At 44.2% G+C, this 22,901-nt stretch overlaps 1 protein-coding gene across 6 annotated transcripts in view; it reads left to right on the top strand.

Moving 5' to 3' along the window:
- Nucleotides 1–774: 774 nt before the first annotated feature.
- Nucleotides 775–22,901, top strand: part of COL6A3 (collagen type VI alpha 3 chain) — an 86,337-nt gene continuing 64,210 nt past the window's right edge. For 3 of the 6 annotated variants that reach the window (XM_081242742.1, XM_081242741.1, XM_081242740.1), the window contains exons 1-3: nt 775–858; nt 17,697–17,814; nt 19,561–20,178. In XM_081242742.1, the coding sequence (XP_081098868.1) occupies nt 17,727–17,814; nt 19,561–20,178 (706 nt within the window). In that variant the 5' untranslated portion in view covers nt 775–858; nt 17,697–17,726. The remainder of the gene's footprint in view (nt 859–17,696; nt 17,815–19,560; nt 20,179–22,901) is intronic. The other 3 variants (XM_081242745.1, XM_081242744.1, XM_081242743.1) reach the window with 1 other exon arrangement.

The raw sequence follows: 22,901 nt of genomic DNA, 5'->3' as shown, positions 1-22,901 counted from the left end.
AATTTTCCTGTAAATCTGAGCACGATAACCATTCTTGTTCCCCTCGTATGTGTCCTGGAATTGGGACCGTTAGCTTCATGATCAGAATCATTATACACAGAATTACCAAAAAAAAGAAGTAGTCTTTTTTCCTTGTCTTCTCACCGGCAAACAGAACTTTGGTTAGCAGAACGCCAAGGCGATTTTAACGGCTGGTTTTTTATATTTGAAAGGGGAGGTTATTAGGAGAAGTCTCAATTCAGAAACTTCAAGAAGAAATGGGAGGGCGTGGTGAGGGGGGAGGCAGGAGACTGCATTTCCTGTTTTCCTTTCAGATGGTGTTGGAAAACACTGCAGCAAAACCATGGAGACCCACAGAAACATTCCAAAATTCATTCTCTTTGCGGCCAGGGATCCAGCCCCAAAGGTGATGAGTAGAAGGGGTGGATTTTTTTTTAAGAGTTGGGGTTTGCAGGCGTCCAGCTACGGGCTTGTAGGGTGAAGACAGCCTTCCGAGGTGACATCAGCCTGTGGCTGGGCCAGAAGCAACAGAGTGAGAGTCTGGTTTTCATTTACAGTGTGGGGCAGGCCCGAGTGGGGAGGGGGAGAGGAGGGGAGAGGAGGAGGAGGGGCTGGAGGGAGCCTTGACTGTATCCCTGGACACGGTCCAGTTTGGAGCTCAGTCCTCCACCAAAGGCCGCTCAGCTCTCCCGCTCAGCAGCCCCCTGCAAGGACCACAGGGGGAGTTTTCTGCCTGCTCGGGGTCCCCTCTCTTGCAGAAGGAAAAGGAGACGCAGCCAGTGGGGAAAACATGTGTCAGATTCGCACATAATTGAATATCGAAGCCCAGGGACACACACTTCTCCAGGTTTGCTCAGGGTAAGTGCCACTTCGCCCCTGTTCCCCCTGTGTTGGGTTTGTGGCCAGAGGGAAATGCTTTAAACGCCGCTGACCATTTCTCGATGGCTCTCAGGTTCGCTCCCATAGAGGCTGTTTTCTGTACACGCTGCTGGTCTCTGGAAGATCCAGCCGATTTTTCTTTCTCAGTTTGTGCCACCTGGGTTTCCTTAGCTGGGCCGGGGCCCTGGTTGCCCACGAGTCGTGCCGTGCTCCCCGCTACCTCCCCCGCCACCTCCCCCGCCATCACCCTCTGCTCTCCTGACTGCGGTGCGTTTCGGCTCACGGTTTATTTATTTGACATAAATAAACTGAAGCTCAGCTGGAATCTGAGAATCTGCTTTGTTCGCAGAATCTTTCCTAGGATTCGAGAGCTACCTTGGGGAGACTCTGAGTTCTCCCACGTCCCTGGGGCGTGGGCTGGTTGGGTATATCTGTCACCTCCGGGGGATTGCGGTGACTTTGGTGTCCAGGAACAGGGCCAAGTCAAGAGTTACTCAGCTATTACCATCAGGGCTCCATCTTTTCAGGAATCTAAAGTTACTGCTGGAGTCTTAGTCCTCTGGGGTTGCTTAAAGGAGCTGTAGGGGTCAGAGGAGGAGAAGGAATTTGGTGTTTGGGCAGCACGCCCAGTGGATAGGGCAGGGCCCTGAGAGCCACGAGCTGTCCTGTGTTGCCCAGAAGTGGAGCAAGTACCAAACCCGGACGCCGGGAGCCTGTTCCCCAGCCAGGAGGGTGGGGCTCCGGCCCTCTCGCCCAGGATGGAAAGTGTTCTCTGACAGTTGCCAATCTACTCTGGGGACCTGTTTCAGGGGCTACCGTGTTAGAAAATCAGGACTGAAGCAGGGGTGGGGTCCCTAGGAGGCCCCAGAGGGGTACTGGGGGGTGTAAACAGAAACTGGCATTTCACAGCCAGCCCAAGGAGTGAATTGAAAGGCTGGTCTGGACCCCAAGAACAAACTGCTGTAGGCGGAGGGGAGTGTCCCCCCAAGTGGGGACTCAGAGGGGCTGGCCCATGCCAGCCTCCACACAGCTGCCTCCACATGAGAACTGCGGGGTCCTAGAGCTGCAGGGCTGCTCAGAGCTCATGCGGATAGACTATTCTCACACTGGGGTCCCCCAACTTCCCAGGGGACCCATTCTTAATACTTCAAAAAACTGAAGTGGCTTTAAAATCAGGTATTTTTTGTTCCTAAGCAAAATGATGTTGAAAACCACCAGTTGGCCGTTGGACATTATTGAAACTTCTGAGTTCTTTGCTGGGCTAAAGATAAAGGAAGAGATTCTTGGTCAGGAGGCACTGAGGTGTGGTTCCCTGGCTTTAAAGATGAAGGCTCAGGGGCTCTGAGATGCTCAATTACTTGCTGAGGCCACAGCACCAGTAGGTGGCTCAGACAGCAGTAAAGTCTTTACCATTTCAGGAAAGCAGATGGCCCAGCACTGGAGGATCCTGAGCTAATTTACATCTAGATTTGGAACGTACTGTTTGATTTGTTCTCCCAGAAGCCAGTGTCCTCCTATCATATTCTATTATAAGCGATGGGGAAATTGGATTATGCTTCCCGGGGCCTCTACCAACTAACGGGGAAAGAAGTGCCAGAGAAGAGAGCTGGTCCCCAGGGACTGACATTGGCTTTGTGACCAGAGCAGCTGAGCAGGCATCCCTCATCCAGGCCACCTCTGGGAATGGGGGCCTGGACGGACAGCACCAGCGTTTTGCTTCATTCTTTTTTTAAATTAAATTAAATTAAATTATTTTTTATATAGCAGGTTCTTCTTAGTTATCTGTTTTATACATATTAGTGTATATATGTCAGTCCCAATCTTGTGTGGGCTTTGCTGAGGGTGAAGGCAGACGCGTGGAGAGGTGAGGGTTTTTGTAGGAATTCAAGCTATACGAATGGCCTTGTGGTCTTGATGTCTTCTTTGAGGAGGCATGGGTTTTCCATTACCATAAGGTTTATTTTTCTCTTTCCCCGCTCACGGCAGTGAGGAAGCCATTAAGAAGAGACCTGGTGGAAAAGAGGACTTGGGGAAGAATCCCAGAGCAGGGTGGTGAGCATGGGTGTCCTGCCCTCTTCCAGTGGGGGAGTTGGAGGGTGTAGCTACTCCCACCTTCCTGGGAGGCAGCTGGGGAAGTCTCTAGAATGTTAGCTCTTGGCCCGGGCTCTTCCAGCACTTGGGAGGGTGTGTGCTCCACCCCACCATGCTTGGTGGTCCTCAGGTGATGGGATGTATGGTGAATGTCCAAACTTGGGGTCTTAAGGATACTTCTGATGTAAGGCAAGAAGAATTCCTATCTTTCTGAATAGGAATTGTTTTTATTTCTGCACCTCCCTCTATTTTCAAAGTGTTGAGGATTCACTGCATCTCATTCTGTCATCATAAGTGCTTCCTGTGATTTTGTGCCTTAGAACCTGATACAACACTGATGATAAAGTAGGAAGAAACCCCTCTCTTCAACTGATGATTGATGATGGATTCGTGACTCAAATGAGGCTCCCCATCTGACCTTAGTTTTAGGTTAGGAGGTTACAGATGCCGCCGCTTAAAGCCAGCTTGAAATCAGACCTCCTTCCCTTTAGAAAGTTAGTAAACTTTTGCCCTGGAGGCTTCATCTGTGCTGTTGCTCAGAGTATTTAGACAACTGGTTACAGGGGTCTTTGTCATTACCCACCTTAAAAAATTTTTTTAAATTAATTAATTAATTTTTTGCCTGCGTTGGGTCTTCATTGCTGCGTGCGGGCTTTCTCTAGTTGCGGCCAGGAGGGACACTATTTGTGGTGCACGGGCTTCTCATTGCATTGGCTTTTCTTTGTTGTGGAGCATGGGCTCTAGGCAAGCGGGCTCAGTAGTTGTGGCTCATGGGCTCTAGAGCGCAGGCTCAGTAATTATGGTGCACAGGCTTAGTTGCTCCACGGCACGTGGGATTTTCCTGGACCAGGGCTCGAACCTGTGTCCCTTGCATTGGCAGGTGCATTGTTAACCACTGCGCCACCAGGGAAGCCCTCGTTACCCACTTTTATGTGAAATTCCACATTTAGGATTTAAAATACACTGGCAGGTCACGAATTGTGTTGCATGAGACTGTCTTGTGGGTATGCTAATCACTTTAGGCAAAAGTTTTATTTGAAAATTAGTTCTTGTCACTGTTCTTTTTGGAAGAAACTGAGGATTTGTTATCTCTTGGAGAAGAATTGTGGGCTGGTTCCCATTTGAATGGGACTTTGTGTCCCGGGCAGCCTTTCCATGGAAACCCACAGGAGCAAACTTTTCTTGGTGTCTTAGCTGTGGAAAGCAGGCTGTAAAAACCACACCACTGCTACATAAATAGTTGATGATTTGAGGAGTGACCTGGCATTTTAAAAAATCCTATTAGTAGCTCTCACTGAGGAAAGGAAAGCTCAAAATGATTCAGGTTTTCAATAGGAAAGCTTTAAAAATTTCCTGCTTCTTCAGACAGCCTTGAGCGAGACAAGGAAAGGTTCTTTTCATCCACATTTCTAGGTATGGATTCCCTCTTTCCAAAAATCTGGGAGATAATCCTACCCTTTCAAGAAAACACACTGCTTGTCCCCTCTCAACCATGGGTGATGGCCGTCTCACACTCAGGGAGCACCTGCAGCACCCTGATTTACAAAGAGAGGTTCTTTTCAGGAATTCATTATATTAATTTTTGAAGACGTAATTTTAGTACCTTCTGGTCTCATCAGACTATCTTAGGAAGCCGATGAAATTGTGAACTAGCACCTTTGTCCTGGTATAGTCTTTCCTGAAAGTGTAGAGAAAAGATGCATCGTCCTCTAGAGGATGATGCATCCCTCTGAGCTCCAGAAAAATCTCCGTGCATTGTAGGGAGTCCCTGGGGTGGGGTTTCCGGGATCGCAGGGAATCTGTTGATTCACATCTCAACAGAGCTTGTGGGTCACTTTGGGACTCACCTGGAGACTGTTTCCATACATAATTTTTAAAAATGTGACTGTAATATCTGAAGTAAATGTACATTTAGAATTTTATTTTTTCCCTATGCTCAGGTATGCATGTATTGAGGTGAACTTCTGCTTGCAATGAAGCATTCTACTTTCTAAAATACATTCATGACAAGGGCATGAAACAAGTAAGAACTTTTTTTTTTTTTTTTTTTTGCGGTACGCAGGCCTCTCACTGTTGTGGCCTCTCCTGTTGTGGAGCACAGGCTCCGGACGCGCAGGCTCAGTGGCCATGGCTCATGGGCCCAGCCGCTCCGCGGCATGTGGGATCTTCCCGGACTGGGGCACGAACCCGTGCCCCCTGCATCGGCAGGTGGACTCTCAACCACTGCACCACCAGGGAAGCCCCCAAGTAAGAACTTTTTTTTTTTTTTTTTTTTTTTCTTTTTGTGGTATGCGGGCCTCTCACTGTTGTGGCCTCTCCCGTTGCGGAGCACAGGCTCCGGACGCGCAGGCCCAGCGGCCACGGCTCACGGGCCCAGCCGCTCCGCGGCATATGGGATCCTCCCAGACCGGGGCACGAACCCGTATCCCCTGCATCGGCAGGCGGACTCTCAACCACTGCGCCACCAGGGAGGCCCAAGTAAGAACTTTTAAAGGAAACATTTTACTGATATATCTACTGAGAAAGAAGTTTAAATTAAATGAACACAAAGGTGTTTCAGAACCAGAGCAAGGTTGCCTATTCGTGCAATGCTGTATCCCTGTAGGAGTTGTGAAGTTTAGAACTGGAAGAGATGTTGTTAAGATGAGCTAATCCAGTAACTCCCAAACTTTTCCTTACCTGCCCTTCGTCTATGTGTCTCATATTCCTTTAAGCTTAATAAACCCCATTGTGCTCCAGGGCGTGGAGCTTTGGCTCGAGGGAGGGGACAAAAATGACTAAGACTTAGGCCCTGCCCTCTGGATGGCAAATGTATGATTTCCGTTTGGCAACTGGAAATATCCCCAAATTACTACCTTGGTGGATGGTCTCCCCACACCCTTGACACCTCAGATGAAGAAATGGAACACAGGGAGGTGAATTGCTGGTTTGAGGTCCCAGTACTAGAAGGAAAGCAAAATCAGCATTTCCTGGGCGCTCTGACACATACTCATGTGTTCTCACAGGTAGGTGTCTAAGGCCAGGAATATCAAGGGGGTACAAGTCTTCAAGAGTATATTTTGGAGTTTCATGTGAAGAAAGGCACTTTTTGCCATTGACCAGTCTTTTATAGAGTAGCATATTTTAAGTTTGTTTAGCAGAGAGGTAATTGTTGTTTCAAAAAATCTGGAAAGAGAAAGCAAAGCAGAAAAATAGGACAAATAGGAAAAGTTCTGCCAAACCCTCTCCCAGAGGCAGATGGTTAGTCTTTCATAGGGGTCTGGCTGCATTTTGCATAGCATAATCCTGCTGTTCTCCTGAATTTAAGACTCATGCAGTACAGAGAAACATTTGTGAGGTAGGAATGGCTAGGGAAAGGTACAATGGCAAATGTTTCTGTCAAATCTCCCTGGTTTGACCCATACCTTCAGTTTTCATGGACCCAGAGCGTCGAGAATTGGCCACTGGATGGAAGAGCTCGTGGGTTGGTTGCATTTCAAAATTAAGAATTGAACAGCAGCTGGAGATGACTCAGGTCTCAAGAGAAGCTATTCCAGGAAACTGGTTTTTCTCTTCTGGAATCCTCATCAGTTGATTCAGCAGTGCAGTGCCAGCACCCAGAGCCAGTTCAGCTAAGCCCACAGACTGCCCCGCCGTGCACTGCGGGGCTCTCTGTTTCTTGTGGGGACAGCAGGAAACCCACCAGTGGTCAGAGCCTAGGGTAATAGATGAAAGAAAGCGGTCACAGAATCACTGCTGGTTAGAGCACCAGGCAATCAGCCTCATTTTACACATAAAATTAGTGAGTCTGGGAGAGATTAACTGACCGTTACTGATAGAGACAGGAGCTAAGTAGAATTTTTCCAGATATTACACTAAATACAGTGTGGGTGCTATTTTATCTGATGTTTCAATGTAATTTTTAAAGAAGTCTCTTTTAAATAACTTTCTCTAGACTTGATCACGAATCAGGCTAGAAAACAAGATGTTTAGTTTTTCCTTACAACAGGAGGACATTTTAGCCACTGTGTTTGAACAGTTCTACAGTGGATCACCATGGTTTTGGAGAGGCCAGTAGCCCCAAAAGTCCATGGCCAAGGCAGGAAGGGAGGAGAGCGCTGGGATCTACCCTGGAGCCAACGGCACTGTGTGTGTCACGGGGCAGGAATGGAATGGGTGTTTGTGCAATTCCTTTTGAAGCGTCTTCTAAGGCATTCTCTGCCCTAACATTAAATCTGAACTAATCTCTGCCTAATGTTTATAATTAGCAGGAAAAATGGAGGAAATGCTTTGTGTGGCTGCCTTATATTTAGGAGGGTAAAATGTCTTTTACATGTGCATCGTGGTGTCTAGCTTTTCCAACTATAGCAGATATGGAACTTTCTGCTTCATGTTTATTATCTTGGACCCTAGGAATACGTCTTTAAATGAATTTCCAAATATCTGGGCAGTTAATCTGGAGGTTCTTCAAGTTGCCTTTATGGGGAGAAGGAAGGTAACCCCGGATTGTGCTTGGCACATCCTCACGTGACCTCATTCCAGGAGGAGGCTAACTTGCCAAGGCACAGCCAAACCCTCCCTTTCTGGATTGCTCTGTTCTAATGCATGAGCTGTTGAACAGACATTGTTTGTAAACAAGATAGACACTTTAAAAAAATGGAAGTATAGTTGATTTAAAATATTGTATTAGTTTCACTTGTACAGCAAAGTGATTCAGTTATACATATGCATATTTATATATTCTTTTTCAGATTCTTTTCCATTATAAGTTATTACAAGATATTGAATATAGTTCCCTGTGCTATACAGTAAATCCTTGTTGGTTATCTATTTTATATATAGTGGTGTGTATCTGTTAATCCCAAGCTCCTAATTTATCCCCTTTCCCCTGGTAACCATAAGTTTTTTTTGTTTGTTTGTTTGTTTTTTTGTTTGTTTTTTTGTTTTTTTGCGGTACGCGGGCCTCTCACTGTTGTGGCCTCTCCCGTTGCGGAGCACAGGCTCTGGACGCACAGGCTCAGCGGCCATGGCTCACAGGCCCAGCCGCTCCGCGGCATGTGGGATCTTCCCAGACCGGGGCACGAACCCGTGTCCCCTGCATCAGCAGGCGGACTCTCAACCACTGCGCCACCAGGGAAGCCCCATAAGTTTGTTTTTTATGTCTGTGCGTCTGTTTCTGTTTTGTAAATAAGTTCATTTGTATCACTTTTTAAGATTCTACATATAAGTGATATCATAGGACATTTGTCTTTCTCTGTCTGACTTACTTCACTTAGTATGATCATCTCTAGGTCCATTTGTGTTGCTACAAATGGCATTATTTCATTCTTTTTATGACTGAGTAATATTCCATTGTATATATATATATATATATATATATATATATATATATATATATATATATATACCACAACTTCTTTATTCATTCATCTGTTGATGGATACCAAAAATCTACAAATAATAAATGCTGGAGAAGGTGTGGAGAAAAGGGACCCCTCCTATACTGTTGGTGGAAATATAAATTGGTACAGCCTCTATGGGGAACAGTGTGGAAGGTCCTTAAAAAACTAAAAATAGGGCTTCCCTGGTGGCGCAGTGGTTGAGAGTCCACCTGCCAATGCAGGGGACACGGGTTCGTGTCCCGGTCCGGGAAGATCCCACATGCCACGGAGCAGCTGGGCCCGTGAGCCATGGCTGCTGAGCCTGTGCGTCCGGATCCTGTGCTCCGCAACGGGAGAGGCCACAACAGTGAGAGACCCGCGTACCTCAAACCACCCCCCCAAAAAAACAAAAGAAACCCTAAAAATAAAACTACCATATGACCCAGCAATCCCACACCTGGGCATATATCCAGAAAAGATGAAAACGAATTTGAAAAGATACACGCAACCCAGTGTTCATAGCAACACTATCTATAATAGCCAAGACATGAACAGACACTGTTTTACTTGAGCCAAAGATCTTGGGTCCAGTACGCAGTGTCTGAAGAGGATACCAGTAGGTGGCAGTGAGACCAAGTCGATACACAGGATCAGAAGACTCAAGTTTTGCTCTCACAGAACACACCTTCAGAGCCTGGGTCACGCAGATATTGTTTACAGATGTGTACACGTGGCTGATATTTTCTTCTCTAGCACAATTTCATAGAATGGAAATGCGAGATTCAAGTTGTAAAATAACTGTAAAAAAGCAGCTTCCGGGCCTCCCTGGTGGCGCAGTGGTTGAGAGTCCGCCTGCCGATGCAGGGGATACGGGTTCGTGCCCCGGTCTGGGAGGATCCCACATGCCGCGGAGCGGCTGGGCCCGTGAGCCATGGCCGCTGGGCCTGCGCGTCTAGAGCCTGTGCTCCGCAACGGGAGAGGCCACAGCAGTGAGAGGCCCACATACCGCAAAAAGAAAAAAAAAAAAAAAAAGCAGCTTCCGATGCATTTCTTTGGAGGAATCTTCTTAGAGTTGTTCCAAATCGTTTGCTTTTGAGGATTCCCCCAGAGCTCTTTCAAGTAGCAATAACATGTTAAATTCCGCTCTCCTCCTTCGCTAACTGGAGGAGATTAAGTCCTCTCTTCGCTTCCTCTCTGGGGACAAGAATGGGGGCTCTTTTCCCAGGATTCAGGCGAGAAAGAGAAGGAGGGTAAGAAAAAGAGAGAGAACTCGGGTGGCTGCAAGCGAGAGGCCCCTAGGGTTTACTGAAATGTGACTTTTCATTTCACGGCAGGGGGGCATAGTTCTGTCGCTGCAGCTCCCACTTAAAATGGGACAGTTAGGAGTTAACAGAAGTCCTCGAACTTGTTAGGAGGACCAGCCTGATTCTAAAAAGCAGTGCTTGGAGAAGACCAAATAAATGACTTCAAAATGGGAGCTCTGGATGTATTTAAGTCTTTGTTTGAAAAAGATTGCCTTGTGTGCATGTGTGTGTCTCTGTCTTAAAAAAGATTTCCAGACATGGAAAATGAAAAAGCTTCTGAGGAGACTTAATGAAAACTAATTTCATGGAATTGCACAATGGCTGGGGAATGTCACTGGACGCTGAATACAATTTTGAGTTGAAGGCCCATGTAGAGCAGTCTTCATAATAAGAGGTATCTTTTGAAGTTTCAAGTGGACAGCTACAAAAAGGAAAAAAGCACCTCAAATTCTTTTCAGAATGAGGCTGAGTAAAAAACGGAATGACTAATGCTCAATAGAAAGATAAGAATTTAATGAAGTTCTCTGCTTGAATCTATTGCCTTTAGGACAGAATCTGTGACACAAAGCAGCTTGACACCCCACCCAACACAAGGGTCTCAAGCAGCCAATTTTGACTTTTTTCATATTTGAAAGAACAGCAGCAGACAAATGGAGTCTGTTGATACAGAATCTGTGGTTTGTCACCACCAAAGAAATTTAGTGTATTTTTCCCCTGAAAGATGTCAGGAGTTTCCTTGAGATTGGGGCCAAATCCGGCACATCCTCTTAGGGTTTCCTGGGGTTCTTCCCTTGGGCTTTGGAAACACAAACTTTCATTAGGATTCTGGTTCAATTTTTTTTTTTTTTAATGTGGCAGTGGGCAAAACACTATGCCTCACCTGCTTTCAGTTTCCCAGCTATAAGATGAGGGAAAATGCAGCCATTGGGCTACTGGGAGAAGGACATGAAATCCCACCCACGAGGCAGGGGCCCAGAAAATATGACTTGTGCTCTTTTGTCTCTATTTCTTGGGGGTGGGAGGGAGAGTTAAGGAAGGGTAATGGGAGGGTGGCTTGTTCCCCCTTATTAAAATGGACAAACTGGGTGATCATTTGGGGAGATGCTATTTGACATCTTTTAAATCTAAATGAAAAAAATTCTCCAAGCTTTGTTGCCAGGAACTGCAGTTTTAAAAAAGTGGGATGCCATGACATTGTAAACTCTAGGAGAGATTTAACTGCAAACAAAAATATTAACAAACATTCACCAGCTGGTCTAGGAATGCTTGAGCCGCATGACTGGCTCCTAAGCCCTGTGGCAGGAAAAGTGTGTGGATCTAAAGGCCTTTTCCCCACCTGGGAATTCAGCTCAACTGAACATGTGAGTTCATTAATCATCAGTGGAGCCTGGATAACTCATCATCCAACAAACATCATTTTCTGTCCTTCACTTTCAGAGTTGGAAGAGCTTCTCCCCTCTGCCCTCCTGTGCCCTCCTCTGCCTTCTCCTCCCCTCCCCCACTTCCCCCCTCCCCTCTTTCCCTTTCCTCAACATCTGGATAGGTTTTAGAAAAGATAATTCCAGTGCACTGAATGTTTTTTCATTACTTTGTGTCCCAATGAGAAGGAATTCATTTAGGGGTCTACTCTTTTATAAGATTAAGATCTTGGAAATAAAAATCTTTACATATAATTTTCAACTAATTTAAAATTCATTTTCCTTAGAGAATAGTTGAAGTAACTCATTAATGCCTCGAAAGACATTAAGACTTTGTTCTATCATGGTTTTGATTTTATTGAGCTCTACCAAAGACTACCAAACTTTGGAATTTGTTAATAGAGATCCCACACAGGGATATAGGGATAGTATAGGGACAGTATAGGGACAATATAGGGACAGTATAGGGATAGTATAGGGACAGTATAGGGATAGTATAGGGACAGTATAGGGATAGTAAAAACAAAACAAAACCAAAACCAAAACCAGTGAAACCTACTCAGTGCACAATTCACCCATGTTCTCTGTCAAGGATGTCTGCAGAGAAGCCTGAAGCTCATCCCATCCCACACTCAGCAGTGGTCATGTCCTATTTTTTCCACATGGATTACATTGTCCAATGCTCTGCAGTGAGGTATTATACTATTTTTTTGCCCTCATTCCAAAACAAAAATACTACTTTAAATCCTGCCTCTTGTGCATGGATCAAATATTTAAAACAAATGAACTGGACCTCCCAGAAGAGTTGCATCAAATCTTTTTCTCGAAGGAGTGGTGCTTGAACTTTAGTGGTGAGTTAGAATAGAGGCGGTTAGAATCACATGTGAACTTGGATTCTATCCCCAGAGACTCCCACATACACAGATACAATGTTGTATTCTTTGGGGGGAGGTTGACAGATCCTTTGAAATCTGTGGATCCCATATTAAAAAAAAAATCTGTGGATCCCACATTTAAAAAAAAGTTCTCAACCAATTAGAATATTACAGGCTGTCTTGGAAAGGACAGTGTATATTTCTGGAAAGAATCCAGTAAAATTTAAATAATGTGGGTGGACAATTTTCCCACAACATAGTTTTCTAGTAGGATGCTCATTGCTGGTAAAGAAACCTGATGTTCAATTTTAATGGAAAGAATCAAGAATAGCATATGTATGATGTACTTTTACATTACTCTAGAGTGTATATCCTCAATTAAGAAAACTTCCAAAGACCACCAATACTGCATGTGCTCTTTTTTTTCTTCAAAAGGCAAACTCAGGAATAGGTCTAGCAGAGTGTGGGGAAGAAAGGTATGACCGGATGGAAAGGCCTAAAAGATTCCCAGAGTAGAGCATGGTCTTGCAGGATTTCTAGAGAGCAATGGGGCAACATTGGGGCGGTGGCTTGGGCATTAATCCTCAGTGAAGAAAACAGACCAACCAGACAAACGTGGGTCTCTACACTGCCTGAGGGGACTCCCCTGAGCACTAACCCGGACTTGGGGACGCTGTGGAACCAAAGCGCTGCGAGCTGAGGACTGCCCTCCTATCTCGTAGAGACCCGTGCCTAACACGTGTTGACCATTTCAAGCCAAGAAGATGGGGCTGTCATTTTTGGAATCTGTCACCGTTATCACCACTGGCTGTCACCTTATTGTAGAAAGAAATACGTTCTCTGGATGACTGACCTTCTGATCATCATCAGAAAAACCTGTCCTTCTCACTGTTGATACACTTCCAGGAGAAAGTTGTATTGACAGGTGGTGTTGTATTAGGTGCTGGGGTTGTATCTTCAAGTTCTCAGAATTTGAATCACAGGGTAAATATGTTTTATCACAGGTGATACTTTTGGTTTGACCTCCCTGGAAAATCCAAAGCAACAGTGGGTCTTGGAATCCATTCTCTTGTTTATGGTTTTGTCTTTTTCTATCCCACCAATTTGGCTGACTGGGCTGGCCTGGGGCCCACACTCTGTTGTCTTGCTGTTCCTCACAGCTGGGCCACAGGATCTGGACCCTAGCTCCTCCCTCCGGGCCTGATCTCTGGCAGGAAAGATCATGGGACTGAGCCCACTTCATCCACGTCCTTGGGTGACAGCTTCGATAAGGGGCTGCCTTTTGCTCTCCTTGGCCCTCTGTGCATCTTGCTAAGAAGTCCGTCTAGACACTAGTCCCCTGCCAAGGCCAGGTCGCTAATTAGCCAGACAGATTTTCCTTTGCTGTCATTATTTCTGTTGCTCTAGATGGCAAGGTTGAGAACCTTAGACCACCCTTAACATTGTCTTCCTTAGCAATGAGGGGAAAATGGGATTCCTGAATTATATATACAACGGACAACCACAAATAGAATCACCAGGCCCATGGAAGGCCTATGGCGAGAGGAAGGTCAAGGTACGAAGGTCAAGCAGGTACAAAAGCCTAGGCCTTAGGCGGACCTGATTTTGTAGCTCTAATGATACTAGTTGGGGTAGAAATAACTTTTGTACCACATCTCAGTGTTCATATCAGATGCTTTTCACTTTCCTGGGATTGAAGTCTTCTTCCCCAAACCTTAATATTTTGCTGCCAAATACTTATTTTCTTCTTCCTTTCCAAATATTATTTAGGAGCAAGGACAAATGTTGTGTTATTTAATTATAGGGGCACATACATATGCTTTAAGAAGATATGTGCAGTTGTATTGTTTTCCTGTTTTAGCTCTTAAAGACACATGCCTCAAAAAAAAGATGCCACATTTATACCATTCTTGTTAAACTGATGGCTACAATTTAGGTGTACGGAGTAACCCATACTTTAAAAGATCTCAGGTAAATTTTCCTATCCTTTTAAAGATTGTAGTAAAACACACATGACATAGACTTTACATGATTCTAAACTGGATATCCTCAATTAAGAAAACTTACAAAGACCACATGTGCTGTTTTTTTTTTTTCCAAAGGACAAACTCAGGAATAGGTCTAGCAGAGTGTGGGGAAGAAAGGTATGACTGGATGGAAAGGCCTGGAAGATTCCCAGAGTAGAGCAAGTGAGCACATTTAATCATTTTTAAGTGAATAGTACAGTAGTGTTATCTACATGTACCTTGTTGCGTAACTGATCTCTAGAACTTTTTCATCGTGCAGAACTGAACCTCTGTACCCTTTGGACACTAACTCTCCTTCCCCCCTCCCCCTCCCTCTAGCAACCACCATTCTATTTTCTGTTTCTAATAGTTTGACTATTTCAGATGCCCCACGTAAGTGGAATCTTGAGGTACGTGTCTTTTTGCGACTGACTCATTTCACTTATCATGATGTCCTCAAGGCTCATTCATGTTGTAGCCTATGACAGAATTTCTTTCTTTTATTTCAGACTGAATAATATTTCATTGTATGTATATACCACATTTTCTTTATTCATTCATCCATTGATGGGCATTTATGTTGTTTCCACGTCTTGGCTATTATGAATAATGCTGCATTAAACTTGGGTGTATATATATATCTTCAAAATCTTGTCTTCAATTATTTTGGATACGTACCCAGAAGCTGGATTTCTGGCTTCTATAGTAATTCTATTTTTAAGTTTTGGAGGAACCTCCATACAGTTTTCTAAGTGGTTGCAGTGTTTTACGTTCACTCCAACAGTGCCTAAGAGTACCAATATTTCTACATCTTCATTAGCCCTTCTTGTTTACTGTTTGTTTGATAGTGGCTATCTCAGTGGATGTGAGGCAATATCTCATTGTGGTTTTTTGTTTGTTTGTTTGTTTTTTAACAACTTTATTGGAGTATAATTGCTTTACAATTGTGTGTTAGTTTCTGCTGTATAACAAAGTGAATCAGCTATACATATACCTATATCCCCATATTGCCACTCTTGCGTCTCCCTCCTACACTCCTATCCCACTCCTCTAGGTGGTCACAGAGCACCGAGTTGATCTCCCTGTGCTATGCGGCTGCTTCCCACTAGCTATCTATTTTACGTTTGGTAGTGTATATATGTCCATGCCACTCTCTCACTTCATCCCAGCTTTCCGTTCCCCTTCCCCATGTCCTCAAGTCCGTTCTCTATGTCTGTGTCTTTATTCCTGTCCTGCCCCTAGGTTCTTCATAAACATTTTTTTTTAGATTCCATATATATGTGTTAGCATATGGTATTTGTTTTTCTCTTTCTGACTTACTTCACTCTGTATGACAGACTCTAGGTCCATCCACCTCACTACAAGTAACTCAATTTTGTTTCTTTTTATGGCTGAGTAATATTCCATTATATATATGTGCCACATCTTCTTTATCCATTCATCTGTCAGTGGACACTTAAGTTGCTTCCATGTCCAGGCTTTTGTACATAGAGCTGCAATGAACATTGTGGTACATGACTCTTTTTGAATTATCTCATTGTGGTTTTGATTTTCATTTCTCTGATGCTGAGTGTTTTTTCATATGTTTATTGGCCATTCGTATGTCTTCTTTGGAGAAATGTCTATTCAAGTCCTTTACCTATTTTTAAATCAGATCTTGTTGTAAAGTTGTGGGAGTTCTTTACGTGCACTGATATGAACCCTTTATCAGATATATGGTTTGTGAATATTTTCTCCCATTCTGTAGGTTGCCTCTTCACTCTGTTGATTGTTTCCTTTGCTGTGTAAAAGTTTTTTAAGTTTGATAAAATACCATTTGTCTGTACTTGCTTTTGTTGTCTGTGCTTTTGGTGTCATATGGAAGAAATCATTACCAAACCCAATATTAATGAAGATTTTCTCCTATATTTTCTTCTAAATGTATACTAGTTTCAGGTCTTACATTTACATTTTTAATCCATTTTTAGTTACTTCTTTGTAAGTGGTGTAAGGTAAGGGTCCAACTTCATTTTTTGCGTGTGAATATACAGTTTTTCCAGCATCATTTGTTGAAGAGACTATCCTGACCCCATTGTGTAGCCTTGGTACCGTTATACCTTATTTGACCATATACTTGAGGGTTTGTTTCTTGAATATTTATTTTATTCCATTGGTTGACATGTTTGTCTTTATTCCAGTCCCATATTGTTTTGATTACAGTAGCTTTGTAATATGATTTGAAATCAGGAAATATGAGGTCTCCAGCTCTATTTTTCCTTTCTCAAGTTTGCTTTGGCTCTTCTGGGTCCTTTGAAATTCCATATGCATTTTAGGATTTGTTTTTCTATTTCTAACAAAAAGTGCCTCAGAGAGAGAGCTTTTTGATTTTTATTTATACTGATGATGACTACCTTTTCACGCTGTAATTCCCAAGGCCGCCTTCTTAATCTTCAAACCCTAACAATGAGCTGTAAATTATGATGGTAACCCAATCTCTCCAGATGAAAATATTTAGGTTTCTTAAACCAAATGGGATTTCTCGCTTGACTGTGGTCTATACTACATAAGTTTCAATATTAAATAGTACTTCTTGAAACTAAGGACAAGAAAAAATAACCAATAATTTTGACCAGCACGCCCCTCCTCTCTAATGCTGTTACCCAAGGCTCTCACCAGGGAACTCCTGCTAAGTCTGGGTAAGGGTAAGAAGAGTCATTGATACACATGCACAACTGTAGCCAGGACCAACTCCAGAATCTGTGGGCTCCGTGCAAAATGAACATGAAGGGTCCTTGTCCAAAAGTTATTAAGAATTTTAAGACAGCAACTACAAATCAGTAAATCAAGCATGGGGTCTAGTGGGTCTGCACAGGTCATATACCCAAGACCTAAGAAAGAGTTGGGGGAAACCAGAGCCTTGGATCAAGGGGAAGAGAAAAGAGGTGATGTCCTGCAAGGGGACCTAAGCCCAGATGGAGCAGACCTAGGCCGGCTCTCTGGACGGTCATAAGGAAGAGCCCAGACCCTCAAGGTGCTGTCACTGGAGATTGGAGGGTGAAGATGCTGACCTGAAGGTTTGGTGTGGGTCAGGGTGCTTTCAGATGTGGCATGGGGAGAAGGTGGTGTTTGCTTGAAGGGAAAAGTGATGGTGACACAGCCTACTGCACCCATCCAGACTTGAGCCCGGCTGGCTGGAAGTTAAATTTGCATGGGAGACCACGCTACGTGGCCGTCAGCCCTCATGACTGGCTTCAGTCTTGCTAATTCAGTATCCCAGGGTGTGCTCCATCCTGTGATTGGAGTTGGACACACAGAAGGTTTTTGTTGGAGGAAAAGTGCTAAATATTAACAGAGAATGAGGGCAAGATTCAAAATGGTCCCAGCTGCCATGGTTGTGTTGGCACACGTTGTGACTTGGATGAAGTCCGTTCCCTCCCTGAACGGAAGCTTCCCTGCGGGATTCCTTTAGACATGATTGACTGTTAGGCTGGGCATCACCAACCTGCCCCTTTGTGCCTCTGAGCACCTTTTCTCCTGATCCTTTTTCATTCTGCCATTTGTTTCGTGATATACTATTTTTGCCTGCCTCAATTTGAGAGGAAAAGAAGTTGAACTGCACAATTTTTAGTTATGGCCAAAGTCCTACAATCACGAGATTCAAAGATTCTCATGTCTATGATTAGTCAAAACTATTTTTCATAAAAGGGATAAATCCTTGATTCATTCACTAGTAATCGGGGAGTCAAGACCTGATCATTCTCCTTTGTCCTGTTTTCTCTCATAGGTTCTCACTTGGTGCTTAGACAAAATCAAAATGAGGACGCATCGACATTTGCCTTTAGTGGCCATCTTTTGCCTTTTTTTCTCAGGCTTTTCCTTTACTCATGCACAACAACAAGCAGGTAAGCTCCAGAAACATCTCTTCATTTCATTAAAAGGAACAGTATTCTCTGATTTTAGATCTTAGATATCATGTGCTGAATATAGAGCTTAGGTAAGCTTTGAAGAGATAGCCAAGCCATTGGCTACAGGATGTTCATCTATTTTACAGACTTTTTGCTCCTCTTTATCCAGTGAGAGAGAGATTCTTTTTTACTGAAACTTGGGCTTGATATCTTGGTGGTGGTTTGCAAGTGGTTTGTTTTTACCTTGGGTGTGAGCAGAAAGTCTGTGTCGAAAATATTTTACCATCTGAAGAGCTTTTCCACATTTCTGGCATTGGTTGATGGCTGGGCACATAAAACCCAGAGAAGACAATGGTTGAGAGTAAAAAATTATTTCCCCTGACAAAAACAACAAAAACAAACACAAATGTCACCATTTCTTTCCCACTCTGGGCAGGAAAAGACATTTTTCATCTAGAATCATCAAATCTGTAAAATATCAGTTTCCCCAAATCACTTAAAAATACATCCCAACTAATCCTATTAAGAACTTGCTTGCAGAGTTTTAGAAAAATGAGAAATGGTTCATGTATTATGAGCTGGGCAGAATTGACTTGGGTCCCTCTGCTTTGCTTGGAGAGCTGAGCTTCTGATGGGGATTCTCCCTCCAGACCTGGTAGTTCTTAGATGGTGGCCTGGTGAGGACCACCTCAATGCCAGGGGAGGATGGGTTGGGGCATTGGGTCAGCCCCAGGTGAGTAGAGTCCAGGGGCCTGCTGTGCACAGCCAGCCTGGCCCAGTGCAGAAGGGCACTTCCCAGCCACCCACAGCCTGGCACCTGGAGCCTCCTGCTCTTACTTTTGAGAGAGAACTGGATTCATCTTTTTTTGTTTTTTTTTGAGGTATGTGGGCCTCTCACTGTTGTGGCCTCTCCTGTTGCGGAGCACAGGCTCCGGACGCGCAGGCTCAGTGGCCATGGCTCACGGGCCCAGCTGCTCCGCGGCATGTGGGATCTTCCCGGACCGGGGCACGAACCTGTGTCTCCTGCATCGGCAGGCAGACTCTCAACCACTGCGCCACCAGGGAAGCCCTGGATTCATCTTTGAAAGAGATGAATACTGTTCAGCATCTAAGAGGGCTTAGATGGCTCTGAAAATGTAGTGACGAGTTAGGGTACCTTTCTTCATGCTAAAAAGTCTGAAAAAAATGAGACTTTGCCCTTCCCTACAGTTATACAAGTCTTCTTCACTTAAGATGTATTTATGACATTTATTTTTCTGGCAAATTGCCCAAAGCATGGGAGGTAAAACAGTAGTAGATTTCAGTATTCTGTCTTGTCCGGGCCCAGTTTCAGACCCAAAGCTGAGGAAGGAATTTCTAAGATGATGCTTGGTTACCTGTGATAGGATATCCTTCCCATCTGAGCAGGTGGGTCTTGGGGTTCAAACTACCACAAAGAATCATCTAGAGTTAAAGGACATGCCAGGGAATGTTTTTCCCCATTGTGGAACCTGCTACTGGTCCATGTATGGCAGTCATTGCATATGGAACTTGGGCCAATGACTGGGCACTGACAGCTGTTGGGTCCATGTGTCCAGGTCTCTGTCTCTCAGGTAAGTCAGCGTCCCCGCCTGTTTCACACATGAGATGTAAATTATTTAGTAACAGCACAGTGGAAACTGAATGAGTTGAGGAAGGCTTTGCACTAATGGGAAGTCATTTCTTGAACAGGAGAAACATCTAAACCAATGTCCTTTTTTAAAGATGTCAAAAATGGCGCTGCTGCCGATATAATATTTCTAGTGGATTCCTCTTGGAGCATTGGAAAGGAACATTTCCAACTTGTTCAAGAGTTTCTATATGATGTTATAAAATCCTTAGCTGTGGGAGAAAACGATTTCCGTTTTGCTCTGGTCTGGTTCAACGGCAGCCCAGATACCGAGTTCCTGTTAAATACGTATCGTTCTAAACAAGAAGTCCTCTCCCATGTTTCCAACATGTCTTATACTGGGGGAAGCAATCAGACTGGAAGAGGATTAGAATACGTAATGCAAAATCACCTCACTGAGGCTGCCGGAAGCCGGGCCAGAGATGGAGTCCTTCAGGTTATCATAGCGTTAACCGATGGACACTCGAAGGATGCCCTTGCTCTGCCTTCAGCGGAACTTAAATCTGCTGATGTTAACGTGTTTGCAATTGGAGTTGAGGATGCAGATGAAGGAGCGTTAAAAGAAACAGCAAGTGAACTGCTCAATACGCATATTTTCAACCTAGAGAATTTTACCTCACTTCATGACATAGTAGGAAACTTAGTGGCCTGTGTGCATTCATCCATGACTCCAGAAAGGGCTGGAGGCACAGAGACCCTTAAAGACATCACAGGTAATGGCAACATCACCAAGCTGCTGCCTGCCTCGCTCTTCTTTGGAGATAAGCTTGGCAACCGCTGGCATTAGGCAATATTATGGCTAAAAGATGGTGGGCGGATTAGGGAAGAGATGCCTGTTCACAGGTCTAAAAACAAAGGTTTGAATATTCTCTGTAGTCTCCTTCCAAAACAGAGCAATTCATCTACCTTCAAGAGGAATTCTTTGCTTTTGAGCCAATTAATATTCTAACTCTAAAAAAGCACATCCTGATATTATGACCCCACAAGAGGTTGCTTCTACCTTCCTTGGACAAGACAGACTCAGCGTGGCTGGGCAGGCATCTAACAAAAATCCCTTCATTGTTCCTGGGATAGAGAGCCCGTTTCCTTTAAAGAAAGCTCCATGTCTGAAAGAGCTTGAGTGGAGGGGGAGGGGGGGTCCACTTTGGGTCCAGTGAAGCAACACGCAGAGCTCCTCTCTTTGACTTTATGGGATTTATTTCAGAGATTTGATGGAATTAGAATTGTGAGACGCCTTAGAGACGATCCAGTCCAAATCTATTTTGAAGAAATTGAGTTTTAGAGCTGGAGGCCCTTACATGTTGGCTCTGGAGTGGGTTTTCTCACTTCTCCTCCACACTGTCACCATGGCTGTGCCCATAGAGATGCTTCTGATTCCAATGGTCCTCATCACTGCCACTCTGGAAGTACTGATGATGCAGCGACTTTACATGGATGTGTTCATGCATGGTGATGTGCATGGAACAAATTGTCTGGCAAGTCACTTAACCAGTCACACCTATTAGCTCTCTTGCCAGTGCTAAGTGCCTAAAGACTGATAGGGAAGGAATTCCACAGGTAAATTTCAAATGTATTGCACCACAGCAATTCTGACCAGGGCTAGGCTTCCTCATCAGTGATGAGCAGGACAGAGGGAACTCCCTGTGTCCCAAAATGAGTCCAAGTTGCCAACTGACAGTGGGTAGCAGAGAATTCTAGGTGAGTGGGCAGAAATCTAGGGTGGGAGAGCTCAAGGGAGAGATGAGCTCTGGAAGGAGAGATGTGTGTCCCACAAGATGAAGAGAAAGGAGGAGAAAGGTATCATATTTCTAAGATATTGAGGTGGAAAGGGGAGACGTTGAGAGTGTTCAGGTTGAGTTGGCATCAATCATCCAATAAGAGAAGATGACAGAGGGAGAGAAGCAGTGGTGCTTGGGAGCTTGGAGGAATCGAAGTTATGTTTGAACAGCTGCAACAGGGATATGAGGAAAGGATCACAAAAAAGGATCAAGAAGCAACTGCTGACTTGCAGTGATGTCCAGTTGTTGTCAGAGACCACAGCCTGGGGTCTTGTCCACGAGCATGGCTCCCTGGTGTTCTGAAGGTATCTCAGGCACTCTTGGAAGAAAAAAGCTACCAGGTTGGAGCTTGCAAAGAGAGGATGATAGAGAGGCAAGAAAATCTTCTTGGGAAGGAAATTTACCATTGCTAAGATGGTAGCTAGTAAGTTCCTGAAATAGCCCGCCCTGGGGACCTGGCTGGGCGGGGAAGCAGATGAGAGCTGGAAGGGGCTGGGAGACTTCTGGAAAGCCAGAGGAGCAGGGGCCAGGATGAGGGGGAAGAGACCTAGAGGCAGTTGAGGAGGAGTCCAGAGAAAGGCTTTCTGGATTATGATCAGAATAATGGTGTTTTTTAGGCAAATAGTACTAGACATCAGTTTTTCATAAGAGAGATTCCAAAAAGAAGGAGTGGGGAGCAAGATGGGTAGACGTCATTAGATAGGAGCTGGGAGGCAGATCGTGGTTAAGAGAAGGGTTTCAGAACTAACCAACCCCAAGGTGTTTCAGGAGATTGTTCATAAAATGGTTTCCCCAATGGTTATCCGTGATTTCAGCTTTGATAGGGGTGGGAGGGCTCATGACCCTACCAGTGGGTCTACTTCTAAGAGAGGGGTGAGGCACAGTCTGGATTATTTGCATTAAACCTGAATAGCATTCCCTACTTCAAATGATGTGTCTCACCTCTGCATTATGACACTAGTGTCGATCCTGCCAGATTACAGGAAAAGAAGGTGGACCCTGAGAGCACCCCAAACCAAGCACTGCAGGTTACAAGGAGGTTACAAGATGGCAGCTCTAATGACCTTTTCCATTTGCTACAATGTTCTCAGCATCAATAATTCACTAATCATTGCCTTTCTGAATATAGGGGTAATAACTCATCCATGTCAAAAACAATGAAAGGGATCAGGAGGGAAATGGAACATCTTCTCTTTATTGGTGTTTTGGCCAATTCAGGAAAAAGGGTGGATGAGTTTGCCATTATGTTTAACCATTAAATAAATGGATAAATGATTAGATTACCATATGAATGCTAAACGAGCCTGTCAACATAGTCTGTTTCCACACAGATGACAAAACCTTTGTTTTTATGCCAAGAAAGCATCTCTGTGTTCTAGTGTTCAAGCCACTAGCAGCACCAGGGTGGTATATTAATCCATTTATGTTGTCTTTTCTAATTAACTTCACTCTGCAATTCTGCCAGTATCATGTCCCACTGCATGTTCCACAGCAAAATAATAATAATAATAATAATAATAAAAATTCTCTGCTTATAGTTTTTGGGAAAGGTAGTCAGGAAGGCATTATGGAGATTGCTAATAAGTTAGGGCCATTTCTTTCCATTTCCTGCCCACTAGGTAGGTAACTTATTCATATATATATATATATATATATAT

The sequence above is a fragment of the Mesoplodon bidens genome (assembly GCF_964165515.1).
Source record: "Mesoplodon bidens genome assembly, chromosome: 8".
Classification (NCBI taxonomy): Eukaryota; Metazoa; Chordata; class Mammalia; order Artiodactyla; family Ziphiidae; genus Mesoplodon; species Mesoplodon bidens.
The sequence above is the reverse complement of the archived record's forward strand: the minus strand, read 5'-3'. Positions and strand labels throughout refer to the sequence as shown.